General features: G+C 51.5%; 2 protein-coding genes and 1 long non-coding RNA gene across 7 annotated transcripts; 1 reads left to right on the top strand and 2 right to left on the bottom strand.

Annotated features, from left to right (window-relative positions):
* Positions 1 to 670: 670 nt before the first annotated feature.
* ABCF3 (ATP binding cassette subfamily F member 3) lies at positions 671 to 8,800 on the bottom strand. 4 transcript variants are annotated; one of them, XM_081571239.1, is made up of 21 exons: positions 8,719 to 8,800; positions 8,339 to 8,486; positions 8,119 to 8,198; positions 7,597 to 7,643; positions 7,333 to 7,430; positions 7,112 to 7,234; positions 6,679 to 6,945; positions 6,285 to 6,365; positions 6,138 to 6,197; positions 5,984 to 6,040; positions 5,849 to 5,871; positions 5,683 to 5,738; positions 5,369 to 5,569; positions 5,193 to 5,269; positions 2,856 to 2,900; positions 2,642 to 2,774; positions 1,948 to 2,036; positions 1,754 to 1,845; positions 1,446 to 1,578; positions 1,222 to 1,309; positions 671 to 1,133 (listed from the first exon to the last, which is right to left on the bottom strand). In XM_081571239.1, exons 1-21 carry the CDS (start codon positions 8,789 to 8,791, stop codon positions 975 to 977), a joined length of 2,130 nt encoding a protein of 709 aa, XP_081427365.1. In that variant the 5' UTR covers positions 8,792 to 8,800; the 3' UTR covers positions 671 to 974. The 4 variants fall into 4 exon arrangements, with proteins under 4 accessions (XP_081427365.1, XP_081427368.1, XP_081427366.1 ...); XM_081571242.1 differs by having other exon boundaries at positions 6,285 to 6,392; positions 6,687 to 6,945; XM_081571240.1 differs by having other exon boundaries at positions 8,357 to 8,486.
* A 126-nt stretch (positions 8,801 to 8,926) lies between these two features.
* Positions 8,927 to 9,982, top strand: LOC145538718 (uncharacterized). The gene is made up of 2 exons (XR_014077200.1): positions 8,927 to 9,493; positions 9,761 to 9,982. It is a non-coding gene; the product is annotated as an uncharacterized LOC145538718 (long non-coding RNA).
* Positions 9,983 to 10,837: 855 nt separating this feature from the next.
* Positions 10,838 to 19,856, bottom strand: AP2M1 (adaptor related protein complex 2 subunit mu 1). Of its 2 annotated transcripts, XM_081571245.1 has the most exons (12): positions 19,757 to 19,856; positions 17,654 to 17,770; positions 15,579 to 15,844; positions 14,775 to 14,857; positions 14,363 to 14,368; positions 14,036 to 14,171; positions 13,804 to 13,945; positions 13,182 to 13,301; positions 12,942 to 13,077; positions 12,741 to 12,838; positions 12,109 to 12,220; positions 10,838 to 11,446 (listed from the first exon to the last, which is right to left on the bottom strand). In XM_081571245.1, the coding sequence occupies exons 2-12, from the start codon at positions 17,725 to 17,727 to the stop codon at positions 11,312 to 11,314; spliced, it is 1,308 nt and encodes a 435-aa protein (XP_081427371.1). In that variant the 5' UTR covers positions 17,728 to 17,770; positions 19,757 to 19,856; the 3' UTR covers positions 10,838 to 11,311. The 2 variants fall into 2 exon arrangements, with proteins under 2 accessions (XP_081427371.1, XP_081427369.1); XM_081571243.1 differs by lacking the exon at positions 14,363 to 14,368.
* Positions 19,857 to 20,058: the final 202 nt, after the last annotated feature.

Raw genomic sequence — 20,058 nt, 5'->3', positions numbered from 1 at the left:
AGTAATTTTAGTGTCTTCTGCACGACAATTACACACAGTGGCTGAGTATCCAGGAAATAATATTTATAAATCATACTATTTCTGTTACACAACCCCCTCCTCCCCATTTAAACACTGGTTAATTTGAAACCAAGGTGTTCTTTTTCTTTGCTTTAGACCCCATTCTCAATTCCCTACTTTTCAGGCCTCTCCTACATGGTTAAGAGAAAAAATAAAGAACACAAAACCACTCAAGCAAAATGGGGACAGTTTCTCACTTTTCTCTTTGGCCCCAAAGGGTCCAGTTCAGAGAAGCAGGGTGAGCCTGGGCCAGAGATCACTGGAGAAAGCAGTTGGCAAACCATGTCTGAGGCCAAGTTACAGAATCAGCTTACTCTCTCAAGCAGTGGGGCTGAGACAGCAGAACCCAGACCCCTTCAGCTAAGCCTGGGCTGGAAAGCACAGCACTGCAGTGATGGAATACACTGCCCTTCATTACAAGCTTGGTCCACCGGAAGGCCAACCCCCAGCAGCTTTAATGACATCTCCCCCCAGGGGCAACACTGATGCTTCCATGGCCTCCTCCACATGACAGATGCAAATGTCACAGGAAAATGCCAAATCAGAGACTGTACTCCTTAACCATGGGTGAACACTGCGGCCCTGCACCAGAAGCAGCAGAGTGAGCAAGGGAGATGCAGGGAGATTTAATTTACACAGCGGCCACTCAGAGCCCAGGCGCAGCTGGGGCAGTGGGAGGGGTCTAAAGTCCCAGAGGGCAGCCCCCCCACTCTCTTCCCCTTGGAGGACCAGTCCTCAAAGACCCTTAGGTGGGGCTCCCTGGTTGTGCAGAGGATGCTCCAGTCAAAAAGATTTAGGAATAAGGCTGTCCCCAAAGTCGGGGGAAGTCCGTGGCAGGAGATGGCTGCCTACAAGGTGGCCCAGGGGTCTGAGAGACAGTCCATGTCCTGGGCACAGTCTTCAGCCTCGTGGCCCTAGAGGAAGCCCTCACGGCGGAACTGTTCCTGAAGAAGAGCTCGGTACTGATCAAATCCCCCCTCAACCCGGGTGACGCCGCCTCCTTCGCACACCCACAGCTCCCGGCACACCAACCGGATGAAGCGCTCGTCATGGGACACCAGAATCACACCGCCCTGCAAGACAGAGACAGGGGGGCTCTCACAGGGGCCCAAAGGTGTGCTGAGGCCGAGGAAGGAGTGGGCAGTGTGAAGGTACACTCACCCTGAAGTTGTTGAGAGCACGGCCCAGAGCCTCAATGGTCTCCATATCCAGGTGGTTTGTGGGTTCATCCAGAATGTAGAAGTTGGGACTGGAAGGCAGAACCCAGAAAGGTGGGCAGTTAGGGGGCTGGGAGAAAATGAGCTCTGATACTAAGGAAAGACAATCATTTTCCACTGGGCAAGAGTGGGAAAGAGGAAGGCAAAGCTCTAGTCAGGGCAGCTCACCAAGGCATAGTCATCTGAGCAAAGGCCACCCTGCTCTTCTGGCCCCCCGACAAGCTGGCAACAGGGCGCACTGCCAGTTCTCCAGAGATGCCATACCGGCCCAGCTGGTGACGGTACTCCTCCTCAGGCCGTCCTGCAATAGGCCCCACCCTATTGTGTGGGTTCCAGGCCCAATTCCCTCCCTTCACCATCCACCCAGCCCCACCCCCAATGCCCACATCCTTACACCCAGACTCAGCAACCCAAGGTAAGCCTAGGGGGAGGCATCAGGCCCAGCCCTCTTTCCTTAGCTCAAATCCCTAACGCACCAGGGAACTTGCGTGCTAGCAGTTCCACAGCACTGACATTCAGGTCCAGCTGCTCCACATGGTGCTGGCTGAAATAGCCAATTTTCAGATTCCTGCAGACAGATGGGAAGGTGGAGAGGGGATGGAAGGCAATGACCATAAAGAAGTGTAGCTACAGCACAGGAGGGGTTGGAAAGTGGAGGTGTGGGCCCTACCTGTGAGCATGTCTGATGCCCTGAACAGGTGTCAGGTCCCCCATAAGCAACTTCAGCATGGTAGACTTCCCAGCCCCGTTCTCCCCAACCTGTAAGAAGACACATGAGTATATAAAGAGCATCCCTGAGTGGGATACAGAAGCAGAGGAGATGAGAATAGATCCCAGGTAGTCCCAGTGACTTCAACAACTAAAAACAAATATTTTTAAGGAACTGTAGAAAAAAATGAAGGAAATAGTAAAGCTGTGAAGGGGACCAATACCCAAGGACCCACTAACTGCAAGGGAATTAATTCTCCCAATAGCAGTGCAAGTTGGATGTTATCTCCCTTTTAAGAATGAGGAGTCCGCTTAGTAACCAAGCTAAGAAATGGCAGAGTTAGCATCCTAAGTCTGACCCTCAGCCATGCTCTCTCCTCTATGTTCCACAGTTAGGAGGACACTCAGAGCTGAGACCAATAAGACAAAGTATTGCTCTAAGTACTTATAAAACACCACAGGCCAGGCTCTCTATCTATGCTGCAGAGTGGCCCTGTGAGGCTGGAAGAGGGACCAGGACAAGTACAGCGAAGTCCTCCGCCCAGGTTCTGACTCCTACTCCTGTGGACCTTCTCTCCCACATGACCAATCCACGACACAATCTCCACACTGGGAGAGTCCAGTCCCAGCTCACAGAACAGAGATGGGAGCCATACCACACAGATGCGGGATTCAAGATCAGCAGAGACGGAGAGACGGCTGAAGATGACGTGCTTTGGGTCGTAGTAGAAGTCCACCTCATCCAGTTGCAGGATTGGTGGTGAGAACTTCTCAAATCCATCGGGGAACCTGCAGGAGGTGGGGTGATGAGTGTGAGGGCAGCCCCAGAAACAAGAGCTTCCCCACCTGCCCCTCTGACCCAGCACTCACTTCATCACTACCTCCAGCTCCTTGTCCACAGGTTTCAGCTCTGGTCTGAGGAAAGAGGAGACAGACTTGTGACTTTAAAAAATGGATTTGTTCTTATTATACAAGTAATACATATGCTGAAAAGAATAGGTTTTTTCGGGGGTAGCTTTTTGTTCTCCCAGTTAATATACTATATGTTTCAATGTCACAAGATTCTAAGCCTTATGATTTTAAGCTCCCCTACCACCTATATGTCTAGTAATGTTGCTTCAAAATTAAACTTCCAATACTCTCTTGGGTATATATCCGAAAAAAAAAAAAATACTGATTGGAAAAGATACACGCATCCTTGTGTTTACAGCTATATTGTTTACAATAGCCAAGACACAGAAGCAACCTAAGTGTCCATCCATCCACAGATGAATGGATATACATATGCACACACATATACAATGTGTTGACAAAGGTCTGTATAGTCAAAGCTATGGTTTTTCCAGTAGTCATGTACGAATGTGAGAGTTGGATCATAAAGAAGGCTGAGCATCAAAGAACTGATACTTTGGAACTGTGGTGCTAGAGAAGACTTTTGAGAGTCCTTTGGATTACAAGATCAAACCAGTCAATCCTAAAGGAAATCAAGCCTGAATATTCACTGGAAGGACTAATGCTGAGGCTGAAGCTCCAATACTTTGGCCACCTGATGCAAAAAGCCGATTCATTGGAAAAGACCCTGATGCTGGGAAAGACTGAAGGCAACAGGAGAAGGGGGCAGTAGAGGATGAGATGGTTAGATAGCATCAACAACTCATGAACATCAATTTGAGCAAACTTCGGGAGACAGCGAAGGACAGAGAAGCCTGGGGTGCTGCAGTCCCTGGGGTCTTAAAGAGTCGGACATGACTTAGTGACTGAACAACTCAGCCATAAAAACAGAATGAAATTTTGCCATTTGTAACAAGATAAATGGACTTGAGGACTATGCTAAGTGAAATAAGTCAGAGAAAAAGAAATACTGTATGATATCACTTATATGTGGAATCTAAAAATTAAAATTAGTGAATATAACAAAAAAGAAACAGACTCACAGATATAGAGAATAAACTAGTGGTTACCAGCAGGGAGAGGAGAGGGAGGGAGGGGCAAGACTAGGGTAAAGGATTAAGAGATACAAACTCCTAGGTATAAAATAAGCTACAAGGATGTATTACACAACACAGAGAATATAGTCAATATTTGATAATAAGTATCAATGGAACATGATCTTTAAAAATTGTGAATCACTATGCTGTACATTTGAAACATATAATATTGCACATCAACTATACTTCAATAAAAAATGCCTCCAAAGCTCAACATCATTAGTCACAAGGGAAATACAAATCATGATTTCAACAAGATATCACTTCACATCCACTAGGAGGGCTAAACTTCAAAAGACAGATAATAAATGTTGGCAAAGAGGTGAAGAAATTGGAATCCTCATATACTGCTGGTAGGAATGTAAAATGGTGCAGCTGCTGTTAAAAAGTTTGGCAAGCCCTCAAAATCTTAAACAGAATTACTACATAGCCCAGCAATTCCACTCCTAGCTATGTACCCCAGAGAATAGAAAACATATGTCCACACAAAAACTTGTTCATAGCAGCATTATTATTCCTAACAGCCAAAAACGGGAAACAATCCGACCATCCACCACCTGATGAATCATTAAACAAAATGTGGAGTAACTGTCGAATGAAATATTATCTGGCCAGAAAAAGGAGTGAAGTACTAATCCAAGCTACATGATGAACTTCAAAAACATGACGTTAACTGAAAGAAGCCAGACATAAAAAAATGTCACAGGTACGAGTCCGTCTATATGAAATGCCCAGAATTAGCAAATATATACAGACTGAAAGTAGACTGATGGTTGCCGAGGTCTGGGGGCAAGATGAGCTCTCCAAGAGCAGGGAAGGAAGTTAAAGTTGATTTGTAGGAAAGAAGAGATCTAGAAGGGGAGGGCTGGAGAAGGCAATGGCACCCCACTCCAATACTCTTGCCTGGAAAATCCCATGGATGGAGGAGCCTGGTAGGCTACAGTCCATGGGGTCGCTAAGAGTCGGATACGACTGAGCGACTTCACTTTCACTTTTCCCTTTCATGCACTGGAGAAGGAAATGGCAACCCACTCCAGTATTCTTGCCTGGAGAATCCCAGGGACGACGGAGCCTGGTGGGCTGCCGTCTATGGGGTCGCACAGAGTCGGACACTACTGAAGCGACTTAGCAGCAGCAGAAGGGGAGGGCAAGGTGAGAATTGTAGGCCTTCCCTACAAAACGAGAGGAGTCAGGGCCTGGTCAGGGACACTGTACTCACAGTTTCTCCAGCATCTTGAGTTTGCTCTGCACTTGGGAGGCTCTGTTGGCATTGTAGCGAAATCGGTCAATAAAAACCTGCAGGTGGACAAGTTCAGGCATGTTCAGCTCCCGCACCCACCACGACTCTAGTACCCATGGGATGGGGCGGGTCCCCAGTCCTGCCTGCTGTCCCACCTGGATATGCTGGCGATACTGTTGCTGGGCCTCATATTCACGCTGCTGATTGAGCAGTCGCTCTTGCTTGCTCTTGATGAAGGTCTCAAAGTCTCCCCGGTAACCATCCAGCCGCTGGCTGTGCAGGTGGATGATGTCTGTGGCTATGGCATTCAGGAAGTTGCGGTCATGGGAGACAACCAGGATTGTGGAGGGCCACGTCTGAGGGGGTCACAGGATGGCAGGCCTGGTTTGGGAGGGCAATCAGCTCCCAAACCCCAGTGGCCTTGGAGGCAGACACTCCCCAGACCTGCTCCACACCTGGAGGCACTCACCTGCAGATAATTCTCCAGCCACAGGATGGCCCTTACATCCAGCATGTTAGTGGGTTCTGGAAAAGCGGGGGAGGACATGTTTGGGATTGAAGGGCTGGAGAACTGGAAACTTGGACAATGCCACCCTTCTGCACCCCAAAGCCAGGGTGCCACATTTCAAACTCACCATCTAACAGCAGCAGATCTGGCCTATGGAAAAGAAGAAGGCATGGTTTGAGGTTTCAGGTCAGCGACTTGTCGCCACCTCCCAAGAGCCAAGCTCATCCTCCATAGTATCCACACACAGGTCCAGGGGACTCACCTAGCAAACAGAGCCTGGGCCAGGGCCAGTCTCATCCTCCAGCCACCTGAGAACTCCCTAAAGAGACAGAGCTGCATCAGGGGCGAGTGTTCAAGAGAAGAGGCAGAGGCACAGCCAACAGCGTTCAGAGCCAAGAATGGTAGGGGCCACTCACCGGGTGGGCTGCTGCTGCATTTTGGGGGTAAAGCCAAGCCCAGCAAGAATGACTGATGCTCTAGGAGTGAAGAAATGAAAGAACCTGTTTGGAATGGTAACAGATGGGAAAGATGAAATCTGAAGGAAGGAAGGGAATTTTAAATACCTGGCAGGTGCTTTGTCAGCCTCGATCTCCTCCAACTTGGCATAGATTTCTGCCAGCTGTGCAGCTTGTGAGCCCTCGTCCCTAGGAATCGGGGGAAGAGCAATCAGGCTGAGCGGGAGAAGTTTACTACTTTATCCTGCACCTCAGGACAGTTGCAAAGCAGGCTACTGACTGCACTGTTGCTGGGACAGGAACAGAGCATAGGAAGGACTTGCTCACAGCAGTGAGGGCAATGGGCACCACGCCAGGAACAAGGAATGCACAGCCCCACAGTGCCAAACTCTAAGCTCTGCTGCTTACTAGGATGGGTATTCGAATGGTGGATTGTGCCAGCGTGGCAGGCACTCTGCGAAGCACGGCTGCTGCTGGTCAGTCCGTCACAGGGAGCCCTCACCTGCTGGCAGCAATCTGGGCACTGAGCTCCCGCTCCCGATGCAGGAGGTCTTCTCGCACCGTGTCACTCTCCAGCACACTCTGCAGGGCAGGGGTGTCATCTCCAGCAACCTCTTGCTCCACATGCAGCAGGGAAATGTGGGCTGGAACCCGCAGGCTCCTGGTGGCCAGCATCTTCAGCAGCGTCGTCTTCCCCAGCCCATTCCGACCCACCAGCCCATAGCGGCGGCCCCATGCCAGGTTCACATCTGCTCCAGCCAGCAGCACCCTGCAGAGGTAGCAGGAAGACGACAAAGGGGGTCTTAGAGATAGCTGCACAGCAAGTTTAACAACAGAAACCTAACTATTTTTAGCCCCATTTCACCTCTCCAAATTCTCCCTTAACTGTAAAAAAAAAAACCCCAAAACCGTCACCCCCACTTCCACTCCCTCACCTATCTCCAAAAGACACATCAAAGTTCTCAATTCGCACATCATAGGATTTGTTCTTTCCAGATGATTCCAACCGACTTTCCTTTCTGCTGCCTGCCTGGCTGGCTGATGCCTCTTCCAAAACTCTTAAAGAGAGAAATGGATGGCTTTTAGCACTCCCAAGCAGCCTTGCATCTCAATAGGGATTGCTCTGCTCTCTTCTCAGCCCTTATAACTAACTCACAGAGGGTTGCTGGTCTTCAGTGTGTCCTTCTCTGAGCGCTTCTCCTGCTTTGCCTTCAATCGAGCCTCAGCTTTCTCTAGCTTCTTTGCATTCACCGTCTAAGGGTCCAAATACAACCCATTTCATCCTATGGTGCAGGCTCAAGAACTCCGGGAAAGAAAATCAGAAATGCCCCAGGAAGATACTCCAACACTTAGAAACCATCAACTCTCACCCCCACCATAGACACAGACCCCTCCCTTTCTTCTTCCTCTCCCTTCTCACCGAGGACTGTTCCCTCTTTAGCAGGCCTGGAAGTTTGATGCCACAGTCTGTAAGCGATAAGAAAAGCAGTCACCTTCTCCCTAAGGGAACAGAAACTAACATTTTGAGAGACTAACATGAACCAGACACAGACACATTTAAAGGAAAGCTTCACAAATCCTGGAGATAGATATCAATTCTCTCAACACTTAAAAACTCAACTCACTGATTAAGGATACAGAGGCTAGGAGCAGTTAAGCAACTCTTAAAAGATCATGCAGATTAGTAATCTGCAAAAATTGGGGAGTGAACCTAAGTCTGTTCAGCTCCAAGACCCATGCGTCCTACCACACCCAAGAGCTTGGAGACCTCGCCAATCTTAATCCCTTTATTAATGGCTCATTTACCCTCAGGAAAGACATCAACTAACTCCTACAACCTTGTCTTCTGGAAAAGAGGTACCAATAGTCCTGAGCTCCAGAGGGCAAGTGCCTAGGGGGTGGAGGACATAGGGCAGCTAGTTCAGTCTTCCCTCACTCTCACCATAGTTCTCTGTTATCTTTGACAACTGGATGGGGGCGTCTAGTAGCACCTGGCTGTTTCCCTGGGTCTGTGGTTCAGCCCTTGAGGGTAGGGATAGAAAACAACGGGTTAGAAGTGGAGAAAAAAGCTCTATGGCCATCAGACCTTCTTCTCTCACGTCTTGTCACCTGACCATCCGCCCTCCCATCTCCCCCACGAATCCCTCCGCCCTGGCACGTACAGGCGCAGAGTGTTGTACATGCGCTGGCACACGGCCCTGATGCCCGCGTCATCTTTGCTGTCCCCGGACACCTCCTGCAACAGTTCCCCCACAGCTTCCACCAGGTCATCCACAGACTCGAAGTCCGCACTGCCGCTGTGCAAGACGCCTAGGGAGGGCGTGTCAAGACGAGGAAGATACCAGGTAAGGTGGACATACAAGCAGTCTTGGTCCCCGTACTGCGGCCCCCGTCCGGGCTCCAGACCCAACTGGCCCTTGGGACAAGAGGTCACACAGAGGAGAGGCCTAGCGGCGGTCCCCGCCACTGCTCTGCCTTAGTACTTCTCCCCGCCCTGACTTCCACTTCGGCATCCCCAGCGCGTTGATTCGGTTCAGCTCACCCGTCACGTAGTCGAAGACCTGTCCGTCAATTTCGGGGAACTCGCTCCGCAGGATTTCAGCGCAAGTCGCCATGTTCCAGCCGGGCTCCCGTCCGCGCAGTCGCCGTGAGAACACGGCCAAGGCCCGCCCCCTACCGGTCCCCCGAAAGCTAGCCCTTCCTTCCAAAGCGCATGCGAAACGGTGACGTAAGAAAGGCGCGGAGTGCGCAGAACCCAGTGGGCGGGGCGCACGGAGCTCGCCGTACCGTACGCAAGCGCCGCTCAGAGTCTACGCCGAGCCGCACTCTCTGCGCCTGCGCGACTCTTTTCCACTAAGGAATTAGCCACATGTACGGTTCTCACAGACTTCTGGGAGGTGGAGATCCTGCAGGCGGCGAGGGCGGGGTGCAGGGAAGCTCGCCGTTTATCAGGCCATGAAGGGAACCTCCCGAGAAGGGCGGTCGATAAAGCATATTGGCCTTGCTAGATTCTACATGCTCCCCAGAGGCGTGTCAGCCGCTGCGTGCCTGTCCATTTTGGAGCCCGCTGAGAGCATTGCTGACTCACGCTGGTGCCTGAGCTCTCAGAAGCCCCTGGCGCCTTTTTGTGCAGTCGCGGATTTTGTTCGGTTTTCAGGCCCTACGGGCTGCTTGTCTTGATCAGGTAGCCAGCCCGCCCGCGACCTCTCACACTTGACGGCTCAGCCGACTTAAGCGAATAACGCCGTTTGGGCCTTCCATCACCCCTGGGCTCTACCTCACTGACCGCCACTGAGCAAGAAAACCAGATCGACAAGGTCTGTGTAATTTCATTAGTATTTATTATTCCCAGCCTACACCCAAAGCAGACTTCTCCGCAAGTGACTTCTCAGTGACTGTAAAAGGCTATTGCCTTTCACTGTTTCCCTCAGGGAGAAGTTAGGCATTTACTGGAAATGCTATCGCTTCACATTTAATGTGAATATCCTTCCAAACTGGCTCCAAAATTGTCACCTAAAGTCACACTCATTCATCGTTTTGTCATTGAGGAACATTACAAGATTTCCATTTTATTTGAAACACAGGGAAAGAATTCTATCAGGGAAACTACATAACTATCTGGTTTCTTCAACATTTCAAAAGCTGAGGGAGAACCTGTGGCTTTTAAGATTTAAGAAGCATCCACCCATCAGTGGACCTTGTTTGGATCCAGATGTAAGCTGTGAGTTTTTTTGTAGGACACTTGGATTAAGCATGAACACAGGTTGGATGTGACATTAAAGAGCTGATCACAAGTTGAACCACTATGATGGGAGTTCATTATATATTTTCTACTTGTTTGAAATTTTCTCTTAATAGATTTCTTAGGTTTAAAAAGGCAGAGACCAAGCAAGGGAAAACGGGTGATGGCAGATCTTTGCTCCAACACATTAGCAGAATATGGAGTACTCCCCTCAGGGTCCCGGTCACACAATTCTTTGGCAAGGGGGACACAGAGGGAGGAATTATATAAGAGGCCTGCCTGCGTGTTCAGTTGCCTTTGTCTCTTTGTGACCCCATAGATTGTAGCCTGCCAAGCTCCTCTGTCCATGGGTTTTTCCAAGCAAGAATACTGCAGCGGGTTGCTGTTTCCTCCATCAGGGAATCTTGCTGACACAGGATCGAAGCCTGGTCTCCTGCATTGCAGGCGAACTCTTTACCCCTCAGCCACAGGGGGAGCCCATAAGAGGCCCGGGAAGAGTGAAATTTTTCCTTTTTACAACATACCCACCAAGGTCTGGGAAGCTTGAATAACTGGGAAGAGGATAAAATTAAGAAGTCAGTTTCTAAGGATGGCTGGAAAGACCAAATGTAAACCTTGCTTAATCTCTGCTAATTAGAAAAATACCTGCCTAAAACTGAGGATGATTTTAGGTAAGAATCTCTACCCTCAGGGAACTGGGGCCAGGTGGGGCTGCTTGCCCTTGAGGCTATCAGAAGGGAGTTCTGGGGGAAATACCTGTCAGGGTAAGGGCTTGGTTGGCCCTGAGGGGCGTAACAATTAAGATATGACAAAAGAGTTTAGAAGAGAATTCCACTCAAGGGTGAGTTAAGACAGGGGAGGGGCAGTCCCACCAAACCCTCTCCCCGTGTAGCTCCCACTTCAACACTTAGCCAGCAGCTCCGTTCTACAGAGTTTATTAGGTTTATAACTGGACGAAGTCACACATGTACAAAATGAAGCTCACACTATCCCAAAGCAGAGTAGGAATTGAGGGCTAGGGATCCATTACTGGCCTTTGGGGGAGCTCCGAGGTGAGGGGCAGCCAACCCTCCCACTCCAGAGATGTGGCCATAGGAGAAGGGAGGAGAAGGAGCCCACTTGGCTTTGGTCACAGAACTCAAGAGCCTGGCAGTGGGCTAGGGCAGGCAGATGGATGGTGGAGCAGGAGCCTCTGAAACCATCCCATTCAAGGAGCCCAGGGACTGCTCCACCAGTCCCACTAGCAATGTGGTTGGTCCAGACCTAGACTCAGGGGCTGGTGCAAAGGGAAGGCAGCAAAGCAGGAGGGAGGAGACACTGATGTGTGGTGGCCGAGGGCACCCAGACCTGTGGAAGAGGGTGGTGGGGAGGTGGGCTAGCAGCCACCAGGCAGCTAGCAGCGGGTCTCATAAATGCCACTGCGGCCAATGTAGCGCACCCATTTGATGACATCGTGGTCGCTGTAGTTCAGCTTCGGTTCAAACACCTTCAAGTAGCGCACCTTGAGACCAGAAGGTGCGAATGGCACCTGGGCAAGGGATAGCTCCAGTTAGGAATGTGGCCTTCCTTTCATAGCCAGTCTCCTTGGGTAAGTTCCACAGCCCTGTCCTACCTCATCTCTCTACTAGAGGGGTTTGAATGACTGGGACTCTGAAAGAAGCTGTGGGAAGTGGGGATGGTGAGGGGTCCTCTAAGAGGTTACTAAAGAAGAAAGCATAACTAGCAATCTATCATTTGGGTTTGAAGTCAGGCCCTGCCTGTGATGACTTGAATAAATTCCTTTAATCAGCAGGTGACAGCAACCAAAGACCTGCCTTAGAATATACTTATCCTGCTCAGTTTTATGGACTTAAACAATAAGGTGGAAAAAATTACATGTCTAATGTGCACAAAGCAAAGTCAGCCCACTTTCCTGTCTGTAAACTTTGTGTCTTACCGAGCATGCAAGCAATCTCAGTTTTTCCTAGAATTCTTTTATGACAAGCCAAAGGAAGTCAAAGATTTTTGTCAGTGTGAGTATCAATTTCTAGGAGGAGGCCTGCAGGGGAAGGAATCGGTCTGTGAATTGAAATCACTTCTCTCAGGGGTCTCAGTTTTGTCATCAGCAAGGTGGTAGGTGCAGAGGTCGACTGGAATGATTTCTAAAGTCTTTCCTAGCGCACACTGCTCTAGGCCCCTTCTCTGCCGTACCTCAAAGTTCATTGAAATAGGGGGTCGAGCCCATTTCTTCTTGTCGTTGGTGGGCAGCAGCTCAATTTCAGCGCTGATTTGTGATTCCTTCATGCCTGCCATGCGCTTGATCCTGGAAACACAGGGTCAACAGGCAGCAAGGGCCCCTGGTAGCTTAGGAAAGCTTCAAGGGGGATTGCTGCCCCTTTGAGGAGGCTGTGGGGGGAAAAGAATCCAGGAGCTCAGGGGAGGTGCCAGGGCAAGGCAAGGTGGTGAGGACTCTGATAGCCTCTTGCTATGAAACCTTGGGTCTATTATTCCTTTAGCACTGCGGGCTGCATGCAGTTTCTGCTTAGATACATGGCCAAGCTATCCCTTGCTCTCTACTTCACAGAGGTACAAGGGCAAATGGGGAAACATTAAAGAATCGTGATAAAAGCATACATGCATGTACCCCAGTGCAGGCGCATGCACAACTGCACAGAGGTACAAGGGATGAGAACACAAGCAGGGGCTCCACGAGAAGCAGTCACCCCCACCCCCTCAATACACACACACACATGCGCGCGCACGTGCACAAAAGGTGACACTTAACAAAAGGGTACATGAAGGCTTCTTGAGCCCTGCTGTGCCCTCATGAAGGAAAGACTCACTTCCACACGATGGCGTTCTCGCTGGCCTTATACTTGGCCTTCCCCTTCATGCAGATCACCTGCACCCCGCTGGTGTTCAGTGGGGTTGGGATCCGCACCTAGAAGTGACACACGTGTCAGGGAGCTCTGTCAAATCCTGACATCACCTGCCTTTATTCTTAGAGACAAGTGCTTCCTCCTCCCTAAGCCCCTTATCCTCACCTCAATCTTCTGAGCCAGTAGTGAGGGTTTGAAGTTGGACTTAATGACCACCTTGACCTCCAGCTTGGTGCGTCCCACTTCCCGAACTAGTGGGATCACGCGAAAAGGAAGGATGATGTCCTTGGTGGTGCGATACCTTCAGGGGTGTGACAGCTTTAAGTTGGCACAGCAGAGCCTGTCCTCCCCACTCTCCCCGCTCTCTGCCAATAGCAACCCCTGCTCCTCACACCCCAATGGCACCTCATGAGTTCAAATTCTCCATCTGGTGGGATAAAGCTGATGCTGCGTTCAGAATCAAACTTGCTGAGTCGCACACACTGGTGGAAGGTGCAGTCATCAATGGCAATTGATTGCTTCCCGCTGCAAGCAGGGATAGAAGGTCTTGTTGGTACACGAGGATGGCAGCAGGGAGTCGGGCTGGGAGACTACCCCACCCACAAAGGCTGCAACAGCCTGGACAAGGCTTGCACTGTAATCTATGGAAAGCTGCCAGAATGCAGCTTTCTCACTTGGGGGTCCCTTTCCTAGAGTTATGGATGAGTGGAAGCTTTGCAAACTCATTATCTTTTGAGAGTTCTGCTGTGTGGAACACAAAAGTTTCAGGCACACTGGGCAGAGGCCATCAGTATGTACAGAAGAATCTTGGTCCTTGGGACCAAAAAAAGGGGCTTACTCAGTAAGGTGAGGACAATCCCCTCATCTCTTTAACACAGATACTAAGAGCAACCAGCCAAGCACACCCTTGGGAAGTGAGAGTTTGCATTACTGCAGACATGAAATCTAGAAGGAACCTGTGATTCACCAGGCTCTGCTCAGCCATCCAAGGTCCACCCTCTCCCACCAGCTACCCTGCTTTGGGCACCTCTTGCTTGTTTCATCAGCTGTGCCTTTGCCTTGCTTCTCAATGACGATCTTGTCATTCATTCCAAACTTGCACTCAGGCATGCCACTCAGATAGCTCTTCATCACCACCCGGCCTGACACATGAGCGCTCAGGACCTGCCCTGGTGATGTACAGATAACCAGAAGCAGCTGAGTGAGGACCAATATTCTGCCCTGGCTCCCCTCCAGCTTCATCACACGCGGGCCCTTACCTTGCGGGGACATGAGGAGGTTCACACTCTCCAGCACATCCAGGAAGAGCTCGTTCCGGCGATACTTGATGCCCTCCCGCCGCCAGCCAATCTGCCCGGTCACCTGGCTGGTGATCTGAGACTGCTCTTCTTTTGTCTACATGGGGTGCAGAGACAAACAACAAGGTCTCACTCCTCGCCCCCTTCAATTCTCTTATCTCCATGCCCACTCCACCCTCATCCCCTCGCCCTTCTAGTCCACACCGTATGACCCATCTTCCCCCATGGGGCAGGGCCTGGAGAAAACTGAGCAAAGCTGCAAGGGTGGAAGCTGAGGGAACAGCTTACCTGATGCTGGGGAACACAGAGCCAGCACGGTGCCCACAGGAAGCAGCAGATGAGCGCAGAAGGGAAGAGGCGGGCAGAAAAGGAGGAGAAGGTATGAGGCCTGGATCCTAGAAGGGGGCCTGGGCTCTCTCCTGAGGAATCAAGCCTCCAGAGCAGCCCACACCCCCTCCCCCCAACACAGAAGGAAACTGCTTGAGCTGTATTCCCAGTAACAGAGATGCTGAGTTGGCAAGCTCCAGGGGTGGGAGAAGGCCACACAGAGCAAAACAGGCCTGCGGTCATGGCAGAAGGCTCCGGCCAGCACTTCCTATCAGGGATGGGCTCATGAGTCAGCTCAGAAAAGGCTTGGGGACCAGCTGGGAGGAAGGGAGGCTGGGTTCCACCCTGACTATAGCCTGGACAATTTGAGTACCTGGCTCTTGATGCCCTGCTGGGTGATGAAGGTTTTCAGTGCACCTGTCTCCGAGTTCTGTGGGTAGCCAAAGTCTAGGATCTCTGCAAAAGGAAGGGATTGATCAGCTCCTAGAAAAAGCTGAAGGCTCCTACTTCCCATCCCTCCCCTGGCCTGGATACATCTGACCAGCATAGCTCTAAAAGACATTGTAGCATCATCTACAGCAAGATTTTTCTAGCTTTGTAGCATTTACTCTAGAGTTTATGCTTTATAAGAAAACAGTTAAAACATCACCTTTTTTTAAAATAGAAAAAAAATCAGAAGAGTCACATGGCCAGTGGGTAAGAAGATCAGAAGCCCTAAGCCCTTAAAATACAGAGAGTTGATGTGGGAAGGTGGAAGGACTCAGTTCACTTAAATCATACCCTACAGAGGTAACAATGCATCCAGAGGAACCTGTAATATCACATCCTTGTCCAGGCTCTGAGGCAGCTCTTGAGATGGAAAGCTGGTAGGACAGTCAGTGTAGTAAGGCCCAAACCACAAGGTTAAGAGGATGAAATGTGCTTAACTGAACAGCAGGAGAACCAGCCACCAAAAGACCTTTCGGTCTTCCCCCACCTCTACTGGCTAGCCTATTTCTGTATTCACTTCAGATCAGTCTTTAGGTCTGGATTTGGACTGTCCTCCTCCCAGCTCCAAAGACCATATAGGAAAGAAAGTTTAGAGGGCACTGGAGCGAGCCTCAGACCTACTCCCGCCTCCAGGCCAGGCCCCACCAGGCTTATCTCCACCCTGGACCCACTGCCCCACCAGCCTCACCGTCCAGCAGCTCATATATGAGCACAAAATTGTTCTTGATGTTCTCTTCGCTGATCTTGCCAAAGTAGGCAGCCATTACGTCACACATCTTATAGAGGAATTCGAAGACCATGGCGGCATTGACATTCTGCTTGGTGACAGCTGCCAGCCAGATGTTGGACCGTTTAACATGGAAGAAACTGGTGCGAGCGATGTTGGTGACGGGGCTGCGCACCTGCTGCCGGGCGTGGATAACATTGACCCGAAAGGCATCCACTGCATTCCTCCTGAGAGAAAGAGTGCACAGAGGCTGCTCAGTACAGGCAAACCTCACTCTGTGGGGATTAACCACAGCTGCTAACAAATAGCCACCCTCCTCTCTGCTGAAGCCTGACACGCACTCGAAAGCCAATGCCTTAACTGTCGGGCCAGTTTCCTAAGACTCCTCCCAGCAGGGGCCAGAGAGAAGGGCCAGAACCAGGCTGACATCTGACCATGAGAGACAGGGAAGTCAAGAGGCAACGACAGTAGGGCAGATAATAAAGTGAGGTCTATCGGATTTAGAGAAGCATGTTCCTGACTCCCAGGCCTGGCTGCAGTTTTCTTGCTGCCACTTCTATAGCTTCTCAGTAAGCTCCAGGCCCAGAAAAGAGACCCTGTTTCTTCTCCAGTCTTCCCAGCAGTGGGGAAGGCTGAGTCTTCCAGAAGGTAGCAAAGCCAGCATGCCTTCAGAGAAGGCTCTAATATACTGAGGGAAAAGCCAAGGGGTCACAGAGCTGGGTCACCCATGCTTGTCCAGGATCTAATTCCAGGGCAAGTTCAGGGATGAAAAAAAGAATGAAGAGAACAGTGATGGGGGGGCAGGGCCCCCACCCAGCTGTGCCTGGGCAGCAGCTTGACAGGCCGCTTACCTATTGCTACAGCAGCCAATGAGATGGGATGAGAGAAATGACGCCACCGAGAATAGGAGAGTGACAGTAACAAGAGAGAGGGTTAGAGACACAACACACTGGGGTGGGCAGCACACACCATGCGGCGGAAGCAGATGGGCAACAGGCAAGGGGTGGAGAGCACAGCAAGGCATGCAAGACGGTGTGTGCCCTGGTCAGCTCAGCCAGGCCCTCCAGGGCCTGAGGAGGGGTCTGGATGGGTACAAGCAAGCCAGGCATTGCCATGTCTCTAGCTCATGCCCCACCACCAGCCAACAAACAGGCACAAAGGCCAGGCTATTCCCATTAGCCACGAAGCTGGGAGCCACTGTAGCAGGCCCATCTCTGACTGTCTAGTCTAAGCAATTCCAGGAAGAAAAACAGGGCAGCATGAACCAGAGGAACCTAATCTCATCAGAGCTCCTGAGGCTAGGACAAGTCCCCTCTGTCAGGGAAGGTCAGTGGCACGCAGGGTGGGGCAGAATAAGTGAGGCTGTGTCTCCTTGTGGAGATCTGAGGGACACAGAACAAGGAGCTGTTCCTGGTCTACTCTGATACACCAGAAAGGCAGCACAGCCTCCCTGCCCACCCCTTGGTGACCCGGAGAATGCCTCAGGCTTGCTCACCACCTCTCTTCCTGAAGCGGCCCAGAGGAACTGAAAACAGCTGAGTCAGCAGCCTGACTCCCAAGAAAGGGAGCGGGAGAGGATTCAGCAGCCTGAAGAGGCTTTCGAGTCCAGTGAAGGCTCTCACCACAAGAAGGGCTTTTGAGAGCAAGACTTAGATTAGTACTGCCAGCCTGACCACTAATTCCACCCACTAGAGACAGATCTCTCTTCTCAAAGGAGGGATCAACCGTTCAAGCAAAAGCACTCATCTCCAGCAACTAGGTCTGTCACTACGGGAAACAGGAGGCAGCAAGGGTAGGAGTTCCTAGGTCTGTGGGGGTCCTGCCATTTCACAGGTCCCACTGAGTGGCCAGCAACTGGCTGCTTGGCCAATACCACCAAATCTAACGGGAACCAGGCTATAATAGCTGAGCATCCAGGATGCAGCAAGGAGCGGGAAATAGTCCAGATCAAGCCTCTGGGAGAAAGAGACCTGGCCCAGCATGCTGGAGAGGAGGGATGGGAGTGGGGGCACAGCTGGCTCAGCCAGGGCACTCACCCGATGTCATCTCGGTAGACCCGGGAGATGAGCACCTCCCCCTTGTGATTATAGATGAATAAGCCTCCAATCATGGCGGCAGCTCAGTCTTCGCAGCCCATCGCTCTGAGAAGAGACCTAGGATAGGTGGGGGCAGGGTAAGAGAAGGCGGCAGAATCCGAGCCACTGTCCCCAAAGGGGCTGTCCAGGTCACTGGCTGGGCCTTTTTCCTGACTCAACCCTCCAGCAAGTGACCCTACAGTCCTCTCAGCCAAGCCCTTCCCTTTCGCCAGGCCCCAGTTCCTGTTTATCCCATACTGGAAGGGAGAAAAGGAGAGGGACTTAGACCCAGGATTCTAAGGCCATTCTGACCCTCCCTTTCCTGGGACAGAGCCCAGAGTAGCCCCCTCCCCCTTTCACAGCGCTGAGCTCAGCAAGGCCCCTTCCTGTGCAGACTCTCAATCAGGCTCTAGCTGGTGAGTCACTGCAAAGGCCTGCCTGCGGGCTGCAGGAATGGCGGTAGGAATTCCTCCAGCTGGTTCAGGCCTGGGGCCCCCAGGCAAAGCTTTAGGAGCGCTAGTCTCACAGGCTCCACTACCCTTCAGAGAAGACAGCAGGGCCTGAACCTCTGGCTCTCTAATTCACAAAAGTCTAAACATTCTAGGAAAGGGTGTGCAGGGACTGGAGAGGAGAGATGAGAGCCCTAAGGCCCTGACATCAACCCAGGAGTGCTGCTCCAACCTCTCCCAGGCAGTCAAATAAACAAGCAAAAGAGCAGAGCAGAAAGGCCCCAGCCTTGACAGACTACACTTCAGTGACCCAAGCAGCTTATTAGTTATTTCTGACCACCTCTTTTAAATAGAGAAGCTCCCCCTCAGCTCCCAAGTAAATAAGAATACAGGGGTGTGGGGAGCAAGGGGAGAGCAGGTTTATAAGATCAAGAGATCCTTCCAGTGGAAATTCTGATTCCAGACCTGCAACATAATTCATTTCTGACCTGAATGCCTAAAAACAAGGGGCAGAATCCCGGAATTATCTAAATTATCTGGGTCCAACTAATTTAGATTGTTTGCAAGGAGAAAAAGGGTTAATTCAGTTCTAGATTTCCTGGATTAGCCTTGGTGTTCATTTCACAAGGGGGGCAGTTTAGGAGATTTCCAGTTTCTAAACTTGAAAATAAAGAGTATTACTATAACAGTCAAGGTGTCCCAGGCTGAGAGAATGGGAAGTCTCTCAAAGTGGTGGACACTTCCCATTCCTCAGTCCCAGAAACCAGGAGAGAAAGCGCAAAATGGAGGTAGAGCCCTGGGCAAAGAAGCAAGTTCACAGGGATCAGGTGGTAGGGAGCTCAGGGCATCAGAGAAGCAGAGATGGGGCCCAGGTCAGGAAAGGAATATTTAGTTAAGGGATGGACTGGCAGCAACAGTCAGGCAGTGTACTCAGGTGAGCCCACAGCAGCAACAGAGCTGGTGGGGGCACCTGGAGAAAAGAGTTTCCAGTATGGCAAAGGTCAAGGCTTTGAAGAGGAAAAAACGGCAGGGCGAGACTAACAGTGGTGAATAAAGGAAAGCTGGGGAGACGTAGCTTGCTGTGGGATGCAGGTGTATAAGCATGCGCGGGTGGTGGGCTTTTCGCCCTGGGGAGGAGGACATCACGGGTAAAGATGGTTTCACGGCGTGCGGGGGCTGTCACTCAACTGCAAGGAGAGGGTGCCGCAGGGTAGGGAGCTTGTCACAGTCCAAGGAGGCGGCACAAGGAGGTGTCACTGTCCTAGGGGATGGGGGAATTGTCCTTGCCCCGGGAGGAGGAGAAGCCGAGGGCTAGGAGGTTGTCACGATCTCAGGGAGGGGGCCGCCGCGCGGCGTCCCTGTCTGGGAGGATTCCAGGAGGGTCTCCCTCTCAAGCGAAACTCCGGGCGGGTCAGATGGAGGGCACCGCTCCGCGCCCGTCCTGCAACCGCGCCCCGGGCGCCCCAGCCCTGCCGTCAGCTCCCTCTCCGATCTGAAAGCTAAGGCCACTCCCGAGTGTGGGCTGCTTTCCGCGCTGCGCAGTGCAGTGAACGGCAAAGCTACGCAGCCAGGGAGGCGTCCTCCCTCACTCCATACGGCCAGATCCCGAGCTCACCTGGTGTCCGCGGCCCTCTGCTCGGCCGGCCCGGCCGCTCTCCGGATCCCAAGATGTCCGCCCACCCCCTGCTCGCCTGCCCGCTGCCTCGGCTTTCACTGCAGTGTTGCGGCCCCGCCCCGGCCTCAGCTGCGCGTGCGCATCCGCCGACGGCGCAGACTACAAATCCCGACAGGCCTCTCGGCCTTATCTCTTACAATTTTAAGCTCCCTAGGTTTGGTAGAACTATAACTACCGACAGCCTTCGAGACTCGAAGGGGATAGGCGTGCCTTGGGGGAGGAGTAGGAGTGGCTTTATTCGG

The sequence above is a fragment of the Giraffa tippelskirchi genome, chromosome 2 (genome assembly GCF_054371585.1).
Source record: "Giraffa tippelskirchi isolate mGirTip1 chromosome 2, T2T-mGirTip1v1.2.pri, whole genome shotgun sequence".
Classification (NCBI taxonomy): domain Eukaryota; kingdom Metazoa; phylum Chordata; class Mammalia; order Artiodactyla; family Giraffidae; genus Giraffa; species Giraffa tippelskirchi.
The sequence above is the reverse complement of the archived record's forward strand: the minus strand, read 5'-3'. Positions and strand labels throughout refer to the sequence as shown.